The 21,171-nt window shown below is 41.2% G+C and overlaps 1 protein-coding gene across 1 annotated transcript in view; it reads left to right on the forward strand.

The window, feature by feature from the left end:
• Nucleotides 1-14,562, forward strand: part of LOC145394745 (glutamate receptor 1-like) — a 206,702-nt gene extending 192,140 nt beyond the window's left edge. Inside the window, exons 10-11 of the mRNA XM_080268524.1 lie at nt 3,280-3,437; nt 14,486-14,562. Coding sequence (XP_080124650.1) covers nt 3,280-3,437; nt 14,486-14,553 — 226 coding nt within the window. The 3' untranslated portion in view covers nt 14,554-14,562. The remainder of the gene's footprint in view (nt 1-3,279; nt 3,438-14,485) is intronic.
• The last annotated feature ends 6,609 nt before the right edge of the window (nt 14,563-21,171 follow it).

Genomic DNA, 21,171 nt, shown 5'->3' on the forward strand with positions numbered 1-21,171 from the left:
AAGCAGGTTCAGTTAACTCGGTTAAAGAATTCTGTTAACTCTCAAGATTGGACACTAGACCAATTGACTGAATATTTAAAGACTCCTTTTTGTTCACATCACACTGTCTCCTGAAACATTTCTCCGTGGTATGACCAAGCTTACTACAATAAGTACATTTACTTTTTTGAAATCTAGAGATGAAGCTGGTATTTACTTCCTGAGAAATATCATCTTTATTCTCTTTCCTGTCACCTGTACTCTGAGTAGAGGCACGTACTCACTCTCAGCTTTCCTTTTCTCTTTAGAATATCTCTTGTGAGTGAGAACATATTCATCAGCTAAAACTGCAGCATCAGACAAATTATCTATTCTTTTCTCATCAAGATATACGCTTACATCTTTATTAATAAACCTATTGAAGTCCTCCAGCAAAATCATCTGCTTAAATTTATCAAAATCAGAATCCACATTCTTAGAATTTAACCACTGCTCTAACAGATCTTCTTTGATTTTCGCATACTCAACATGGGATTGCTTATCTTGCTTATAAGTTGTTCTAAATTTTACGGCTTCAGGACCAAGCTCATAGGCCTTAAGAATCAATCTCTTAACTACATCATAATTATCAGATTGATCCTGAGGCAAAGATGCATAAGTTACTTGAGCTTTACCGGTGAGAACAGTTTGAAGGAGTACTGGCCAATACTTTTTGGGCCAATTAAAACCTGTACCTACCCTCTCAAACAACTGAAAATATTTTGTTAAATCAGATTCATTAAAAAGGAGGGACAAGTTTAACATTTTTAGCCACATCAAAATCATCAGAGCTAGATGATCCAGTTCCACCTTGTTTCATGCGATACTCATGGTCTGCCTGAATCCTAGGAAGTTCAACTTGTGCCTGAAACTCAGCCTTCTTAGCACGAGCCTGAAACTCAGCCTTCTTAGCATTTGCCTGAAACTCAGCCTCCTTAGCACAAGCCTCCTGCAGGGCTAGCTGTAACTTAGCTATTTCAATCTGCGTTTGCTCATCTGGAGAAGTTACATCAAACAAGCTTTTATTAATCATGCCAACAATTTGATCTTTAGAATGATGAGAGCGAACAGCAATTCCCAATTGTTGAGCACAAGCTTATGTTCATTCTTTGTACTGTTTTCTTCATCACACACTGTTTGCACATTTGACAAAAAAATCTTTTTCTTCATCAAGCGTAGTAATAGTAGACATCATGAATAAATCACAGTCACAAAATATCAAGCAATATCCTTATGATAATATCCTGAATATCCTGATAAGAGGTCGCCAAATTTATTTTACGGAACAGAGATAATGAACACTTCAAGTGAGAATACTAAAATCACTACTGTTCTGCGAAGTTCCAGGTTCAAAACAAAAGAGTTAGGTAAAATTACAAGTTAAAGTTTAATGCTCAAACTAACAACTAAATATTCAAGACTCATAAGGATAATGTAATGGCAAAAAAACAGGTTAAATATATGGTTAACTGCAATAGCCTCTATTAACACGAAATTAGCAATAGTAAATTAATCTATGTCAGCCCTGATAAAATGAGAAAACCGGATAATGCTCAGTTAATGCAAGATATATTATTACAGATACAAAATATTATTAATAATGGCTGATATAAAAAACTTCACATGAATCACAAAAACCTCACCAGGCCCACGAATTAACACCTTATGCTATACAGTACAAGAAAAAAATGTAATAACACTTATACTCAAAGTACACAGCAGCTAGATGGTTGGAGACTTCATGAGCACTCAACTGTACAGGGGAGGACAGAGATGTGAACAAAATGAGGAGTAGATCTAAGTGGCAATTAATGCAGAGACTGAGCTCATTATATAGGGGCCGGCAGAGCTTGATACAACTTGTAAGAAGGACGCGCAAATGAAGCCATAGGGGACGAAGAGTTGACACTCCTGCTCTGAACAACAGAAAGAACGACTTACTCTAATATAAGGGAGGAGAAGGGGGGAGTGAGGTAGAACACGGAAGCTTGGTCACTATGGAAGCCACGAGGCGAATCGTGATCAAACATGCAGCATACTGTACGTTAGAATTATACAAAGGATGATGATGATATATATATATATATATATATATATATATATATATATATATATTTGTGTGTGTGTGTGCATATTAATGTCACTTTTAAAAGCATGACTGAAGCCAATGGATGTTTTTAAAGAGTGCAGGCAATAACAACAAATGGTGATATACATTATATAAACAGTAGTACAGTATGCTACTGTACACATGGGTTGAACTTTGACAAATCCTTTGACCTTGTTCTTTCACTGGGTGTGCTGAATGTCCAGTCCTTTAACACAGTTTTCCAAGAACGTTTCCTCCAGGTTTGGCCTAAATCGGCTAAAAGCTGCCTTAAGAAAATAATCCCTTGGCTGAAATTCAACCCTTGCACCACATTTGGTAAAAATAAGATCAATACTGTGTTAGTTAACTTGTTTAAACTGAAACACACCTGTTGAGATTTGACTTTGCCTTGTGGCCTTCACTCCTCCATGATTGTTATCATAATCGACTCCCTTAATTCTTGCCTTACCTTCAACATTTCCACCTAGTTACATCTAAAGCAGTCAAAACTGTTAAGCTGATCTTGCCATGTGATCCTAATCACCTGACCTATTTTTCTGATGGACAATAAAGCAGCTCCTTCACGGACATTCGACCATTTTCACCAATTCTGGTGTAAAAAAATCATAATTAAGTTGACTGCGAAAATAGTTACATTACAACTCAGTCCCTTTCTTACTTGCATACTTCCCAGTCCTTTACTTACGGTAAATGATCAGTCAGTGACCTAGTGACTTGTTGAGATACTTCCCATCATCTAATATATTTTGGATCCTATGTGTTAACAATGGTGTGTCCGCCTCTGAATTATGTAGGCCTTATATTTAGCAATATTACAGAGAATACGATTATTTTAGGTGAACCCAAGACTCCGAAGACATGAATGTTATTTGAATTACTGCCTGACCCATTTCACTGGATATGTTGTTGATAGTTCTGCTCCATTCTTATTTTTTCTTTCCTTATTCTGGATTTTATGCACGCTTACAACAAAGGATTTACCCCAATGTAACACAATGGACATTTCGGAATATCTTTTCTATGACCCTTGATATTTGAGCTGCTCAGGATACTGGAGTCAGGAAAAGATTGAAACGTGTTAAAGTAGATTTAATGACTCCAATGCAGTCGCTAGGCATAAATCAAAGTATTTTCCTTGTTCCCCAATGCAGATTGACGGGACTGAAGGAGTTTGGGATAATACATCACCTCTTCTACAGTGCCGTGGCCAATGCAGATTTCTGCAGCAAGGCGGATTCGAACGATGGACCCTCCCTCAGGCCCCTCTCCCTGGGTGACTTCTACGGCGTAATTTCCATTTATTTTACCTGTAAGTTTCTAAGCTTGTATTAATTTGGCACCTGAATATGAATTTGGTATTGTCAGGTTCAGTGTGAATTTGGATATCTGTCTGTCCATCTATCTATCTAGCTCACTATTTGCCTGTCTCCAAGTTTGAATGGCTCTATTGATTTGGCATGTCGGGCTGAAGCATTGTAGTTTCAAATAAATATCCCCCCTCCTCGTTTTTGCATGTATTCTTGAATATTGATATTTTTTGGCTTCTTATTGTAAATATTCTCACTTCATTTGCCTTGCTGTTGTTGTTAATACTTTCCATCAGTGATCTTGACATGTGAATAATGCTGTGAAGAAACTGAAGGATGGGAAGCAGTCGGGCCTCATATTCATAATCTTTCTTGACCTTAAGTTTGACATAAGGTCCTTTGTTTATATTTTTATCTTCACTGATACACCAGGGAAGCACCTCGGAACCAAGATAGTTAATACTGAAGCGGATAATAAAATCTAACAATATACCTTTGATAATAATTAGCTGGGTTAGAAATTTACTTTTCGTAAAACTGAACAAATGCCTTATGAACAAGACATCGGTGCTGCTGAAGTATATGCAAAGATTTATTGTGGTGATGGTGCTGGAGAGGAACACCTTCACATAGTGACTCCGATATAACCAAGCGGCTCGACTACATTCCTGTCCTCAATTTTTGGCTGCAGGAATAGGGCAACTTCAGTTTACAGTCTGACGAGATTACGTTTTAGATTAGCCTGGGGTGACAACGCTAGCAATGTGGTGGACTGGATTTAAAGAAATTGTTATGAAAAAATGGATGGCAGAAGCCCTATTATTGGAGTTAAAGACAGCAGTGAGTATCCCCGTGTGTGAGCAATAGTTCTCCCAGCGGTCAAAGTCTTGGGCATAGTTTATTATCCATTATGTTCCTGTTCACCCTCCATTGAAATTGGAGACCCGGATGTTAATACTATTGTTGTGTGTCACATCTTCTGGGAAGATTGTGACTTGGTAAAACAGACTATCCCAATGACCCTTAAGCAGATGCAGTAATCCTAAACCTCTTCCACGGGATATAAGTGTCTCTCACTAGAAAAATTTGTCAACAGGGTTGGGGCATAGTTTCATTCTCAGGCTATCAAATTCCCTTACTTTATAATAGACAACTTACAGTAAAGTAGATATGAAATTTTTTTCTCTGCATTTACAGAGAACACGTAACTGCATACCAAACTCTACAAAAGGCATGCAAATTTTCTTTGAAATCTATATGTTCACTTTATCCTATTTTTGATCATTTTTATCTTTGAGAGGGGGGCTTTCCTCCTCAAGAAATATTGTTCGATCATGGTCCCCATATATCGCTTTACGGGTCAGAGTCCATTGTACAACATGTATTGAGACATCAAAGCCAGACTAGCCCTTCTTTCACTGTTTCTGAGAATTTTTTATTAGCTTAGGAAGGACTGACCCCCCTAAAAAAATCATAAGACCCTATTTTTTCTTTATGGGGGGGGGAGGGCTGACTCGCACAAGAATCATTAGGGGGTCATACCCCTCAAATGTATGGAAAGCTGATGACAGAGAGAGCTGGATTTACCGTTCTATCAGCCCTCGGTACTATCATCTGACCATCCCCCTTCAATGAACCTTTTCAGTGTTTCAGTAACACAGAGAAAAGGCCAACGTGCTTTTCATTACAAGTTCCTCTAACTGTCCACACCAAACTACAGGAGTAGACTATAGCACCGGTCGAGCAGGGCAGTACTCCCGAGGTGGATGGAAAGCTGATGACAGGGAGAGCTGGAGCTCCCATTTCATTAGTCCTCAGGACTAGTTCCTGACCATCCCCCTTTGCTGAACTTTTTCAGTGTCTCAGTAACACAGAGAGTAGGCCAGCATGCTCTCCAATACAAATTTCTCTATCTACGCCAACTACATGCACAGTACACACTACACTTCCTTTTCCAAAATTAAAAAAAAAATCATGGCTACTCAACACTCAGCCTCGAAGTCCCCAGGGGGGGAGGGACAATAAATGCCACCACCTTCCACCCCTCTGCCGGTGACGACTTGAGCTGCCTGGAACCACTGTCTGACTCACTTCTTCATTTCTGCAACATTCGCGGCCTTTCCTCTAACTTTCTCTCTGTTGAGCACCACCTCTCCTCCTCTAAACCTCACCTTCTCTTTCTAACTGAGACTCAGCTGTTTGAGGCAACTGACAGCAATCCCATTTCTGTATCCTCCTACTTTCTCTATACTTATTTCAAAGCCAAAGGTGGATGTTGTGTATATATACGCAACGACTTATCTTGCTCTTGTGTACCAGAACTCGATTCTTCTGAATTCTCTACATTCTGGCTTCGGCTTTCCTGTCATTCTCTGACTAAATATATCTGTGCTGTTTACTTATCCCCTGATTCTACTGACTATCAAAAATTCTTTAACTATCTTACTTCTACAATGGAACATATTCTATCCATTTCTCCTTTCTCTGAAATCTCCATTCTAGGAGATTTCAATGTTCACCACCACCTTTGGCTCCCTCTCCTTTCACTGTCCACCTGGTGAACAAGCTTACATCTTTTCTATCCTTAATGACCTAGAGCAGCTTGTACAGCACCCTACCCATATCCCAGACCGCCTTGGAGAGAGCTTCAACATACTTGACCTCTTCCTTAAAAGTAATCCTTCTGCTTACACTGTTAATCATTTCTCTCCGTTGGGGTCCTCTGATCACAACCTTATCACCTTAACCTGTCCTATCACTCCGGTACAGCCTGTGGACCCACCAAAGATACGTCGTCTGTGGCACTTTGGAGCTGAAGACTGGGAGGCCCTCAGGCAGTACTTCATTGATTTTCCCTGGAATGATTATTGCTTCCATGGCCAGGAGCCATCTGAGTGTGCCTTGGGCATTACGGAGGTTATTCTCTCGGACATGGAAGCATACATTCCTTTCCCGTATCCTTTGTCTATCGCAAGTAAGCCTTAATTTAATCACACTTGTTCTAATGCTGTCCACAACAGGGAGAGGGCCTATAAAAGGTACCGGATACAACCCATCCCTGAATCACATCATTTTTATGTTTCTGCCCAGAATCAGGCTAAGTCTGTTCTTCGCTCTGCTAAAAATAATTTCATCCGTCCTAAATGCTCTCAACTCTCCAACTCCAATTCTTCCTGCTCCTTCTGGCACCTTGCTAACTTCACATCATCCTTCCCTCCTCTTTTCTACTCTGATGGCTCTGTAGCTATTTCTTCTACTGATAAAGCAGATCTCTTCGCACAGACTTTCTCCTCCAATTCCACCTTAGACAATTCCGGTGCTGTTCCTCCATCACTTACCCCCTCTGACTTCCTCATGGCTGACATTAAAATTTCTTCACCTGATGTATTTTCTGCCATCACTGCCTCAATACTAACAAGACATATGGGCCTGATGGAGTCCCTCCTGTTGTTCTCAAGAACTGTGCTTCTGTGGTTACACCCTGCCTAGGCAAACTCTTTTGCATTTGTCTGTCAACTTGTGTCTTTCCTTCTTGCTGTAAGTTTGCTCTCATTCAGCCAGTCCCAAAGAAGGGTGACCATTCCCAACCCTGTAACTATCGTCCAATTGCTTTAACATCCTGTATTTCAAAAGACTTCGAGTCAATTCTTAATAGAAAAATTTTAAGGCATCTTTCCTATTACAACCTTCTTTCTGATCGTCAGTACGGATTTCGTCAGGGATGCTCCACTGGTGATCTTCTCACCTACCTCTCAGACTCCTGGTCATCCTCCTTTCGGGACTTCGGCGAAAGCTTTGCCATTGCACTTGACATCTCAAAGACTTTCGATCGAGTCTGGAATAAATATTTAATTTCCAAACCACCCTCTTATGGTTTCTATCCTTCTATCTGTTCTTTCATCGCTAGCTTCCTTTCTGGTCGTTCTATAGCCGCTGTTGTAGACGGCCATCGTTCTTCTCCTAGATCTATCAGCAGTGGTGTTCCTGAGGGCTCTGTCCTATCACCAACTGTCTTCCTTTTATTCATCAATGACTTTCTAAGCTGTACATCTAACCCTATCCACTCATACGCTGATGACTCCACCCTTCATCTTTCCAGTCAGTTCCCACAATGTCCATCTCAGCAGTTACTTCTACAAACATGGGATGAGGTTATGGCACACCTAATGTCTGACTTGGCTCATATCTCTGACTGGAGTAAAAATAATCTGGTTGCTTTTAATGCCTCAAAGACCCAGTTCTTACACCTATCAATGCGACAAAATCTTCCACAGGTATACCCACTAATGTTTAATAATATTCAGCTTAATCCTGCATCATCCTTGAACATGCTTGGGGTTTTATTTACTCGGGACTTATCATGGAAAGATCATATTACATCTCTTGTAAAATCTGCTTCCAAAAGATTAGTTGTGCTAAGCCGACTCCATTCCTTCTTTACCCCTGCACAATTGTTGACTCTATACAGGGGTTTTATCTGCACCTGCGTGGAGTACAACTCTCATGTGTGGGAAGGCTCCCCACATACAGCTCTTCTCAATAGGATGGAATCAAAGGTTTTTCGTCTCATCAACTCTCCTCCTCTTACTGACTGCCTTCAACCTCTGTCTTTTCGTCGCACTGTTGCATCTTTATCTCATTTCTATCGCTACTTCAATGGTCCCTGCTCCTCTGAACTGTCTGCATGCATTCCTCCACCTCTATGACGGATGCTAGCACCCATCTAGCAGCAAACTCTCATCCCTTTTCTGTCCAACTCTCTAATGCACGAGTTAACCGTTACTCCCAGTCCTTCATTTATGCAACAGGTCAACTCTGGAACTGTCTCTCTCTGTCTCTATTTCCTGCTTCCTATGATCTCCAGTCTTCCAAATGCAGTGTGTCCAGGCATCTCAAAATGATCGGATCTTGAATTTGGCTCTCTCTTATATTTTGTTTTTCTCTTTGAGGGAACTGTTATTGCGGGGTCATGGCCTTTGGTTCCTTCTTGCTCGCATAAAAAAAAACTACACGGACATTACATACTTCACTTCTTTTCAATATTTTGTTAAAAATGACATCACAACACCAAGCCTCAGAGTCCTTAGTGGGGGGGGGCCATAAAAGCCCCCACCATCCGCCCCTCTCCTAGTGACGACCAAGCGAGATGCCTGGAACCTCACTTCTTCATTTCTAGAACGTGGCAGCCTTTCCTCCAACTTACTCTTTGAGCACCACCTCTCCTCCTCTAAACTTCACTTTCTCTTTTTTTATAGAGACTGAGCTGTCTGCGGCACCTTCTCTCTATCCTCCTACTTTCTCTGTACTCATTTCAAAGCCAAAGGTGGCTGCTGTGTATAAGTATGCAACAACATTTTTTTTTTTTTAATACAAGAAAGAAGGAACAAAAGGTCAGGGGCCTCCAAACCGTTCCTTCCAAGAAAAAAACTAAAACAATACAAAAGAGAGCCAAATTCAAGATCCATTCATTTCGAGATGCCAGGACACACTGCGTTTGAAAGACTGGAGATCACAGAAAGTAGGAAATACAGACAGCAGGAGACAGTTCCAGAGTTGATCCGTTGCATAAATGAAAGACTGGGAGTAGCAGTTAACTCTTGCATTAGAGAGTTGGACAGAAAAGGGATAAGAATTTGTTGCTAGATGGGTGCTATGCGCCCATCGTAGGGGTGGAGGGATGCAAGCAGACAGTTCAAAGGAACAGCGACCATTGAAGTAGTGACAGAAAAGAGATAAAGATGCAAAACTGCTGTGAAGAGACAGAGGTTGAAGGGAGCCAGTAAGAGAAAGAGAGTTGATGAGATGAAAAGCCTTTGACTCCACCTTATTGAGAAGAGCTGTATGTGGGGAGTCTTCCCACACATGAGAGTTGTACTCTACACAGGGGAGAATAAAACCCCTGTATAAAGTCAATAACTGTGCAGGGGTAAAGAAGGTACAGAGTCGGTTTATCACACCTAATCTCTTGGAAGCAGAGTTTACAGGAGATGCAATATGATCTTTCCAAGATAAGTCCCGAGTGAATGAAACCCGATGCATGTTCAAGGATGATGCAGGGTTGAGCTGGATATTATTAAACATTAGTGGGTACTCCTGCGAAAGATTATATTGGGTTGATAGGTGTAAAAACTAATTTTTTGATGCATTAAAAGCAACCAGATTATTATTACCCCAGTCAGAGATACGAACCAAGTCAGACATTAGGTTTGCCATAGCCTCATCCCATGTTTGTTGAAGTAACTGCAGAGATGAACGTTGCGGGAACCGAATGGAAAGGCGAAGGGTGGAATCACCAGTGTACGAGTGGATAGGGTGAGATGTACAGCTTAGAAGATCATTGATGAATAAAAGAAAGAGAGTCAGTGATAGGACAGAGCCCTGAGGAACACCACTGTTGATAGATCTGGGAGAAGAACTATGACCGTCTACAACAGCGGCTATAGAATGACCAGAAAGGAAGCTGTAAATGAAGGCATAGATAGAAGGATAGAAACTGGAAGAGGGCAGTTTGGATATTAAAGATTTATGCCAGACTCGATCGAAAGCCTTTGAGATGTCAAGTGCAATGGCAAGGCTTTTGCCAAAGTCCCAAAACGAGGATGACCAGGAGTCTAAAAGGTAGGTGAGAAGATTGCCAGTGGAACGTCCCTGACAGAACCCATACTGACGATCAGAAGGAAGGTTGTGATAGGAAAGATGCTTAAAAATTTTTCTATTCAGAATTGACTTGAAAAATTTTGAGACACAGGATGTTATAGCAATCGGACGATAGTTAAAGGGTTGGGAATGGTCACCCATCATTGAGACTGGCTGAATGAGAGCAAACTTCCAGCAAGAAGGAAAGGCACAAGTTGACAGACAAAGATGAAAGCATTTACTGAGGCAGGGTGTAAGCACAGAAGCACAGTTCTTGAGGACAACAGGAGGGACTTGACTTCATCAGGCTCATATGCCTTTGTATTAAGGCCAGTGATAGCAGAAAATACATCAGGAGAAGAAATTTTAATGCCAGCCATGAGGAAGTCAGAGAGGGGAAGTGATGGAGGAACAGCACCGGAATTGTCTAAAGTGGAATTGGAAGAGAAAGTCTGAGCAAAGAGATTTGCTTCATCAGTAGAAGAAATAGCTATAGAGCCATCAGAATAGAAAAGAGGAGGGAAGGATGATGAGGTAAAGTTGTTAGAGAGGTTTTTGGCAAGGTGCCAGAAGGAGTGGGAAAAATTCAAATATCTTGTTTTCATGTTTACTTGAAACTTTTGCAATTCTCTATGTTCTGCCTTCAGCTTTCCTATCATTCTCTGACTTAGTACATCTGTGCTGTTTACTTATCTCCTAATTCTACTGACTGAAAAATTCTTCGACTATCTTACCTTTAAGACGAAACACATCCTATCAATTTCTCCATTCTCTGATATTTCTGTTGGAGGTGATTTCAATGTTCACCACCATCTTTGGCTCTCCTTTCCATTCGTTGATCCACCTGGTGAAGAAGCCTACATCTTTTCCATCCTTAATGACCTAGAGCAGCTTGTGCAGCACCCTGCCTGCAGCTCTGATCTCCTTGGAGAGTGTTCTTACATACTTGACCTCTTCTTCACAACTAATCTTTCTGCTTACTCTGTCAATCTTTTCTCCCCTTTGGGATCCTCCAATCATACCCTTGCCACCTAAACCTGCCCAATCGCTCCAGTATAGCCTATGAACCCTCCCAAAAAATGGTGGCTAATGATTGGGTGGCCCCTAGGCAGTACTTCTTTGATTTTCCATGGAATGATTATTGCTTCCATGGCTGAGAACCATCTGAGTGTGCCTCGTGCATTACAGAGGTTATTCTCTCAGGCATGGAAGCACACATTCCTTTATCTTATCCTCTGCCTAATGCAAAAAAAAAAAAAAAAAAAAAAAAAAAGCTTGGTTTAAACAAACTTGTTCTAATTCTGTCCACAACATGGAGAGGGCCTACAAAGGGTACCAGTGCCAACCCATCCCTGAACTGCATCTCTGTTATGTTTCTGCCCAGAATCATGCTAAGGTTGTTCTTCGCACTGCCAAAAATAATTTCGTTCGTACTAAATGCTCTGAACTCTCCAACTCAAATTCTTCCCACTCCTTTTGTCACCTTGTCAAAAATATTTTTAACAACTTTACTTCATTATCCTTCCCTCCTCTTTTCCACTCTTATGGTTCTGTTGCTGTTTCTCGTACTGATAAAGCAGAACTCTTTGCGCAGACTTTCTCCCCCAATTCCACCTCAGATGATTCTGGTGCTGTTGCTCCATCGCTTCCCCCCCTCTGACTTCCTCATGGCTGATTCCTGTTGCTCTCAAGCACTTCAGTGCTTACACTCTGCCTTGGCAAGCTCTTGTTTAATTGCCTGTCAACTTGTACCTTTCCTTCTTGCTGGAAGTCTGCTCTCATTCAGCCTGTCCCAAAGAAGGGTGACCATTCTCAGCCCTCTAACTATCGCACAGTTGCTTGAACATCCTAATATCTGACACACCTAATACCTGACTTGATTTATATCTTTGACTGGGGTAAAAGTATTCTTGTTGTTTTTAATGCCTCAAAAATTCAGTTCTAGCATCTTGCAACTTGGCAAAATCCTCTGCAGGAGTATCCTCTCCTTTTTAACAATATCCAATTCAGTCGTGCATCATCATTAAACATACTTGGAGTTTCGTTTTCTCTGGGTTTATCTTGGAAAGATCATATTACCTAACTTGTAAAATGTGCTTCCAAGAGATTAGGTGTGCTAAGCCGACTTCGTGCCTCCTTTACCTTTGCTCAGTTGTCGACATTATACACGGGTTTTATTCACCTCTGACTAGAGTACAACTCTCATGTGTGGGAAGGCTCCCCACATACAACTTTTCTCAACAAGTTGGAGTTCAAGGTTTTCCATCTTATTAACTCTCCTCCTCTTACTGTCTCCCTTCAGTCTCTTATCCGTACTGTTGCAACTTTATCTCTTTTACTGCTGCTTCGTTGGTCATTGCTCCTCTGAACTGTCTGCTTGCATCTCTCCACCACTATGGCGGGTTCGTAGCTTCTGTCTAGCAATTAACTCTCACACCTTTTCTGTCCAACTCTCTAATGCAAGAGTTAACCGTTACTCCCAATCATTCATGTATCAACAGGTCAACTCTGGAACTGTCTTCTTGTCTCTGTATTTCCTACTGTCTATGATCTCCAGTCTTTGAAACGTAGTGTGTCCAGGCAACTCGAACTGAACAGTTCTTGAATTTGGTTCTCTGTTATCTTATTTTTGTTTTTTCTTGGAGGGAAGAATAATACGGGTTTCTGGCCTTTGGTTCCCTCTTCTATGCAATAAAACAAATAAATGTTGCATATCAGATGAGTCAGTGGTACAACATGTACTAAGATGTCGAAGACATATCAGCATTCTTTCCACTATTTTGTATCCTTTATACGTTTAAGAGGAGGCCTACTCCCCTCAAAATAATGGTGGATAATTATATAGTAGAGGACTGTACCATGAACCCAGACGAACTGAACTGAGAAGTTTCGTTGAAATGCATGTCCTCTTTTTCCACTATTTCTTACCGTTTTTAATTCTGGGAGGGACCCATCCCCCTAAGTATCAGTGGAGCATCACGCTCCCCAAATACTGCCTTACTGGTGAGGGTCCATTGTTCAATCAGTGCTATGCAATCAAAGTTATATATGCCATTCGTTCATATTGAGAATTTTCAGTAGGTAAGGGGAGAGACTTTTCTAAAAAACATAATTTATGACTTGTACATAGTGGAAGCCCTTCCCAGTAACCCGAGGAACACACCTGGGAAGTTTCACTCAAATCCATCAGAAAGCTTAGGAGTTAAAGCATACACACACACACACACACACACACACACACACAGGCTGAATCTCGTGCAACTGTATTACGCACATATCTGAAAATGATACCATCATGCTTTGCAGGACTGATGATAAATTTTCAGTATTAATCTTAATTTACCACGTGTTAATAGTATGTTTAATAACTGGAGTGTTATATCCTGGTTTTTAAAATTCGGTTTCTGAAATTACTCTGCCGGAAAGAGGTAAATTAGAGAGGTAGAGGGGATAGAATGAATTCATAGGATTTGAAAGCTAAGACTGGTAAAAGAAAGGTCAGCAGTTTGTGTGAGGGAGGTAATGTCGCGGAACAGGATGTGTGGCCCTAATTTGTGTATTAAAGGGAGTTGGGAAAAATTCTATCGTCTGTATGCTTTTAACAGTTGGGTTCACAAAAGCTGTAATGGTATTACAGGTAGACTTAAGTATGGGAGAAATTTGCTGTGTGCAGTATCCAGGGGTGTCAGGGTTGAGAACGACAGCATGGAAAGTGTTGCCCACGCAGACAAGCACTTGGAGGATATGCTGAGAACAGGAGAAGGAACACGGGCTATTTCCGTTACAAGAAGGAGAGGTGGAAGGAAGAAGCTTGGGAATTGCAACCTCTCCTGTCTGTCAAGGAACTCTCCTTTCGTGATAACGGTACCAACTACACCATGTGAGGCTTGGCCTGTGAAATAAGAAACTCAGACTATAATCCACACAAAAAGAATGTCGAGTTGGATGAGTAAGATCTGACAGAGTGACTATGCAAATGCCGGTTGGAGAGAGAGAGAGAGAGAGATTTGTCATATGAAACAGTACAAAAGTGATGCGAAGCAATAGGCTGAGATAGTTTGGACATGCAGTGGGGGGTGGTGAGTGGTACTGGTTGAGAGGGACTACAGATATGAATGTGCAGGGAAGAGTGGCCATATTCATACTTAGAAAGACGCGTGGGGAGGTCTTATGTGGAGACCTGGCGAAGGACGGTTGGGTAAATGGTTTAAGATGGCGACACATGGAGAGTTGCCTTAAAGCTAAGAAACCTGTTTACTGGTATGGTCAATAGTCTTGGAGCGTGAACATAGTAAAAGTAAACGTGTGATGGAATTTTATAAACCTCTTCATTTCCCTGACTTATAGAAGATTGTAATACAGTACATGTACCATAATCTAACACGCGCTAATGATGTTTTTAATAACCGTGTAGGTGTGATGTTGTCGGCTAATGTGTTTGCGGCAGAGGTGGTATCAGGATGGTGGCGTCAAACGCACTAGCTGACCTTCGCATCTCACTTGGCATCAGGAGACTTCGTAGCATCTTTTCCTTAGGGATTTGTTTTGTTTATGAGAGTTGTCCCGACCCCGAGAGACCTATTGGTTGCAATATTAACTCTCAGGTTTGTGTGACGCACTCATTGCTGAACATATTCATATGGTAATAGCTGGAATAGAAAACAATCTGGATCATGAGAGGATTTTTATAACATAGCAAAAAAATGTTCATGATAAGATGATGAATAATTCTTCTATGGCTGTATGAATTAAAAGTGTGTAACTGAATAAATGTATTCAGCATTTTCTTTTTGTCTTATTGCTGTCCTCATAAATTGAATGGTCAGCGGTTAAAAATCTGCCTGCCTAATGGAGCCAGGGTTCGAATTCCGATCAGGGCAGCTGACGCCATTTGACTCAGGTGCCCAGCCACCACTTGGGGTTGATAGGCAAGTTAAGTAACCAGGGATACTCCTATATGAGGAAATTTTAGTATCTTCAGTGAATCGGCCTTGTATCCCACGACACTGGGTGAATATCCCGCTAATTACACGTTAGTCTCATAGGGTTAAACTCATCGTCTGAAATTAGTGGTGGCCTGCCTTTTCGCCCACTGACATTTTCTTAATACGACTGTGAATGTCGAACAAAGTCTCAAGAGCCAAGTTCGTATTTTCGTCAGTTTGGTGTACCTTTTCCTTATTATTTTTTTTTTTTTTACGCTCCGATAGTTGCTTATTTCCTACAAAACGTTAGTAAAAATTGTATTGAAAGTTCTTGCATTCGTCGTTAATTTGGAACAGATTATCCAAATAATAATTAAACAATACAAAAGAGGTAAGTTCACAGCTTTTTCTGTGGTTTATTTTTTACAACAAGTCCTTCAGCCAGTCTTGCCATTGTGGTGGAGATGGGGAGGGGGGACGGGGGGAAGGAACTATTGTGCTACTCCACGAAATATTGAACGTGGATTTGAATGGTAAACGTTTGAATACTTTCTTTGTCAGTCTTCAAAACTGGAGAGAGAGAGAGAGAGAGAGAGAGAGAGAGAGTAGTAGTAGTAGTAGTAGTAGTTGTAGTAGTAGTAGTAGTAGTAGTAGTAGTTTCCGTTTCTTTCCCAGCATTTGCGTTCGTATTGCACTAAAATCGAAGTGAGGGTTTTGCAATACTTAGACTTATATACAGACTGCTCTCCTTGGGTGAATAAATAACGAGGAAGTATAAATAATTAAAAATAAGTGGCGTTCTCTATCAAAAGGCGTTAAATATTTCAGTTCCTATTGAGCTAAAATCCAGGGCAGGCTACACAAACACTATTAATTCCCTGGCGTAACTCAGCTTGTGATTTGCAGGAGAGACGAAGAGGCCGTTGAATCCTCCCCTGTCTCCTGTTCTAACTTCATAAATAAATAGACGAAATTACAGCAGGTTATAAATGTTTTCGGCAGGACGATCTAGTTCTTCCTGTAAAAATTTTTCACTTGTCTACTTCTTCCTGCAAATAATCTTTCTTTGTCTACTTCTTCCTGTAAAAACTCTTCCCTTATCTAGTTCTTCTTGTAAAAAAAATTCTCTTGTCTAGTTGTTCCTGTAAAAATCGTTCTTTGTCTAGTTCTTCCTGTAAAAAATCTTCCCTTTCTAGTTATTCCTGTAAAAAAAAAAAATCCTTTGTCTAGTTCTTCGTGTAAATAATCTCCCCTTGTCTAGTTCTTCCTGCAAAAAAAAATCTTCCCTTGTCTCGTTCTTACTGTAAAACCGTATATATACAAGTTTTGACAGGGAATTGATCTTAAATGTTTTCTAGTATTCCCCCCACAAGGCAGCAAAATATTTAAAGATTGCCAAAACAAATGGAATGCCAGACTACACCTAAAACTGCTTAGCAAATTTCCATGGAGATTTAATGCACATACAAGAACGTAGGATTGCGAAATTTGTGTGGTTGTTTGGCTTGAAACTTGTCTCCATTAATCCCTAAGGCCTAATAATAATAATAATAATAATAATAATAATAATGCCAAAAAAATAATATGTATGCCGATTTCCTTGATATCCATGAGCTCACATCCATTTATTTCTGGGTCATTCTTATTTTTGCTAGGGGGGCTGACTCCCCAAAGAATCAGTTGGGGGGGGGGAGTTATGGTCCTCAAATATCTTATTAGATATGAGAGTCCATTGAGAAACATGTACAAAAGCCATTTCTACCCTCCTTTCACTGTTTCTGGGAATTCTTAAATTGGTGAGGGGGGCTGACCTCCCTAAAATGGCTGCAGTAATTGTATATAGTGGAAAACCTTGCCAGTAACCAGACCAACTCACCTGCGAAGTTTCATTAAAATCCATCAAATAGCCTGGGAGGAGTTAAACACACACACACACACACACACACACACACACACACACACAACCTGAGTCTAGAGTGAAGATATAGGGCGCCTTGCTGAAATATGAAAATCTTCCTTCGCAGGACTGGTACTGCTATAAATACTGCTACAAGGTTCCCCCACGGAAAAATTGTCTCAGATTTGAAATGAAATGGTGAAGAAATGAAGGAATGGCACCAGATTGTAAAGTGATTGCAGAGAGAGAGAGAGAGAGAGAGAGAAAAGGGGGGGGGGTCCTTTGGGCTGGACCTCAATATATTGAACTAAGACACCTGTGATTAAAAAAAAAAAAAAAAAAAGTCCGATACCCGTTTTCTGTGAGTTGAAAATGTTGGGGTGTCAAGGAGTGGGCAGGGTAGACTTTGTATGTGTGTGTGTGTGTGTGTGTGTGTGTGTGTGTGTGTGTGTGTGTGCAATCACACACACACACACACACACACACACACACACACACACACACACACACAGTTTCTGATTCAGTGCAGATAAAGTTTTTTTTCGTTTTCTTTTATCTGCTTGGACCAAAACTTTGTAATTAGGAGAAACTTAACTGTTATTCCATTGTCACTGCATTTTTTTTTTTTTTAATGGGTGTGCATTTGGTGGTGGTAATGGGAGGAGGGAAGGTAGAGGAGAAGGAGGAGGAAGAGGAAGAGGAGAAGGAATAACGTGGTGGTGTGGGAAGAAGAGGTGCAGATGAAAATATCTTTAATATTATTACCCATATCAACGGCATTAAAGATAAAGAAAAATACTAATACTACTACTACTGCTACTACTACTGCTACTGATATTATAATAATAATAATAATAATAATAATAATAATAATAATTATTATTATTATTATTATTATTATTATTAACCCCCCTTGGGGGTAGGGGGGTTTCAAGAATACTCCCCCAGTATCCCTGCTTGTCGTACGAGGTGACTAAAAGGGCTGGTGGTGGGTTAGTGCCCCACCCCGTAAAAAGAACTAACTAAACAAGCGAATAAAGCGCCTCGGACCAGGACGGACCATACGTTGGCGACAAAGGAACGGACAAAGGACATTCTGAGGGTGGGAACATGGAATGTGAGAGGAGTCAATGATGAAGTGAAAGAGAGAGAGAGATTGTTCAGGTGCTTGAGGATGCAAGAGTGGATATATGTGGATTGACTGAAACTAAATGGTGAGGTGAAAGTGTGAGAGAATGGGAATATTGTTTAGGTATATGTCCGGGAGTCAATGAGAATGAGAGGGCAAGAGAGGGAGTATGTCTGATGATAAGCAAGAAGTGGAAGAAGAATATAAGAGAGTATGGAACAGTGGGTGCAAGGACTGTATGGGTGAGGATGAAAGTAGGTATACAAGCATGGGCGATTGTATGTGTGTATGCTCCGACAGAGGACCGAGCGGCAAGAGTGAAAGATGAGTTTTGGGCGAGAGTAGAAGCATGTATGGATAAATCTGAGAGGAGCGAGAGAGTGTTTTTGATTGGAGACATGAATGGCAAAGTTGGGAATGTACAAATGGATGGAGTAGTTGGTCAGTGGGGTGTGCCAGATGAAGTAAATGGGAATGATAGTGCTTTGGTGGACATCTGTGCTGGTAGGGGGTTGGCAGTAGCTAACACCTACTTTCGGCATAAGATGATCCACCGGTATACATGGAGAGTAATGAGGAGGATGGATGGTGAACTTGTTGAACGAAAGGCAGTGATAGATTACGTGTGTGTGGATGAGCGAATAAGAAGACAAGTGTTGGATGCAAGAGTGTGAAGAGGGTGGTGGAATGGAGTCTCGGACCATCACCTATTGATGGCCAAGGTAAAGCTGCAAAGAAAATGGTTGACGAGACGAAGGGGAAGACAGGAGGAAACAGCCCCTGTGAGAAGAGTGGAGATTTTGGAAGATAGTGAGAAAGTGGCAGAGTATAAGAGCATAGTGGAGAAAGATTGGGAAGGTATGAGCTAGAGCAGATGGAAGTGGTGGAAGACGTATGTAAGATATTTACGGAAGAGATAGGCGCAGCGTGTGAGGTGGTTTGTGGAGTGAGGAGGAGATGCAGGAATGTGCAAGGGACAGCATGGTGGAATGATGAGGTGAAGCGAGCTGTGGAACAAAAGAAGAAGGCATATAGTGAATGGTTAGCGAGTAGAGGTAGGGGAGAAGATGAGAGAGAAAAAGAGAGAGATATACAGTATGTGAGCAGGAAAGGGAGGTGAAGAGACTGGTGAAAGAGAGTAAGGAGAAAGTGGATGAAGAGTTTGGGAGAAATCTGAGTGTGAAATGGAGGAAGAGTAAGAAATTGTTTTGGAAGGAGGTAAAGAAAGTAAGGCAGTGTGAAAGAGGAAATAGTAGGGGAGTGAAAGATAGGAATAATAGATTGTTGGTGGAGAAGAGAGATAAATTGAGGAGATGGAAGGGGCACTTTGAGGATTTGTTGAATGTAGAGAGTGAGAGCAATGCGAGTATAAGTGGTTGGGAAATGGCTGGGAGAAGAAGAGATGAGAGGAGGGAGGAAGAGATCAGTAGGACGGAAGTAGTGGAAGCAATGAAGAAGATCAAGTTGGGAAAGGCCCCAGGAATTGATGGAGTGTGTAGTGAAATGCTGAGGTATGGGGATGAGATTGTTGTGGAGTGGATATGAAAGTTGTGTAGACTGGCTTGGGAAGAGGGAAGGGTTCCAGAGGACTGGAAATCAAGTATAAATGTTCCTTTATACAAAGGAAAAGGGGAGAGAGAAGTATGTGGTAACCATAGGGGTATTTGCTTTCTTAGTGTGACTGGTAAAATATAAGGTAGAATACTCATTGATAGGGTCAGGCATATGACGGAGGAGCTAGTTATAGAAGAACAAGGGGGATTTAGGAAGGGAAAAGGGTGTGTAGATCAGATATTTGTTCTAAGATGTTTAGTGCAGAAATATCTAGAGAAGGGAAAGAAAATGTATCCTGTCTTCATGGACTTGGAGAAAGCTTAAGACAGAATAGATAGGCAAGGAATGTGGAAGGTATTAAGGATATATGGAGTGGAGGGGAAATTGTTGAGTGCTGTGAAGAGTATGTACGAAGGAGCTAGGGCTATGGTGCGAGTGGATGGTGAGCTGAGTGAGTTCTTTGATCTCAATGTAGGACTGAAACAGGGTTGTGTGATGTCTCCATGGCTGTTTAATATATACACGGATGGGGTTGTAAAGGAGGTGCAAGGTAGGGCAGTGGATGTAGGGGTGGCTCTAATGAATGAGGGTGAGATTTGGAAGATTCCCGTGTTGCTGTTTGCTGATGATACAGTATTGTTGAATGAAGATGAATGGGAGTTGCAAGGTTTGGTGAATGAATTTGGGACAGTGTGTAGGAGGAGGAAACTGAAAGTTAATGTAAACAAAAGTAATGTTATGGTGTTTGAGAGGAATGAAGTCACAGAATGTACAGTGAGGTTGGATGGTGAGGATATGGAGAATGTGAGTGCATTCAAGTACTTGGGTAGTGTGATGAGTAAGGATGGAACTTTGGGGGATGAAGTGCGTGAAAGGGTACAACAGGGAAGGAAGGTTGTTGGTTCACTGAAAGCAGTGATGAGAAATAGGGAGGTGAGTATGAGAGTTAAGAAGTTACTGCATGATAGTATTGTGATCCCTACCCTGACGTATGGAAGCGAGGCGTGGACCTTGCAAGAGGGGAACAAGTCAAGAGTGAGAGCAGTGGAAATTAGCTACTTGAGAGGAGCATGTGGAGAGACATGGAGGGACAGGTTGACGAATGAAGAAATGAAGGAACGTTGTGAGGTGGATGTGGTTGTGGTTGAGAAGATTAGGAGAAATATACTGAGGTAGTTTGGACATGTGAAGAGAATGGAGAATGAAAGACTGACTAAGAGGGTGTATGTAGGTGAGGTGGAGGGAGGGGGAGGGAGGGGTAGACCGAGGATGAGGTGGAGGGATGGAGTTGAGAGGTATATGAGGGAGGGGGGGGGATGAGTTGGGGGGAGGGTAGTCAAATTGTGGGTGACAGAGCGACTTGGAGGCGTTTTGTCTGTGGCCACCCTTTGCGGAATTAGGGCGTCGGGCTATAGATAGATAGATAGATAGATAGATTTATTATTATTATTATTATTATTATTATTATTATTATTATTATCATTATTATCATTATTATAATCATTATTATATGATTTGGCGAAGGAAGATGGGGAGGAGGAGAAATAAGAGGAAGAGGAGGAAGACGAGGATGTAGAAGAAGGGGGAGAAGATAA

This window comes from Coenobita brevimanus, chromosome 28 (assembly GCF_032717465.1).
Source record: "Coenobita brevimanus isolate Jiangsu-jjx chromosome 28, ASM3271746v2, whole genome shotgun sequence".
Lineage (NCBI taxonomy): Eukaryota > Metazoa > Arthropoda > Malacostraca > Decapoda > Coenobitidae > Coenobita > Coenobita brevimanus.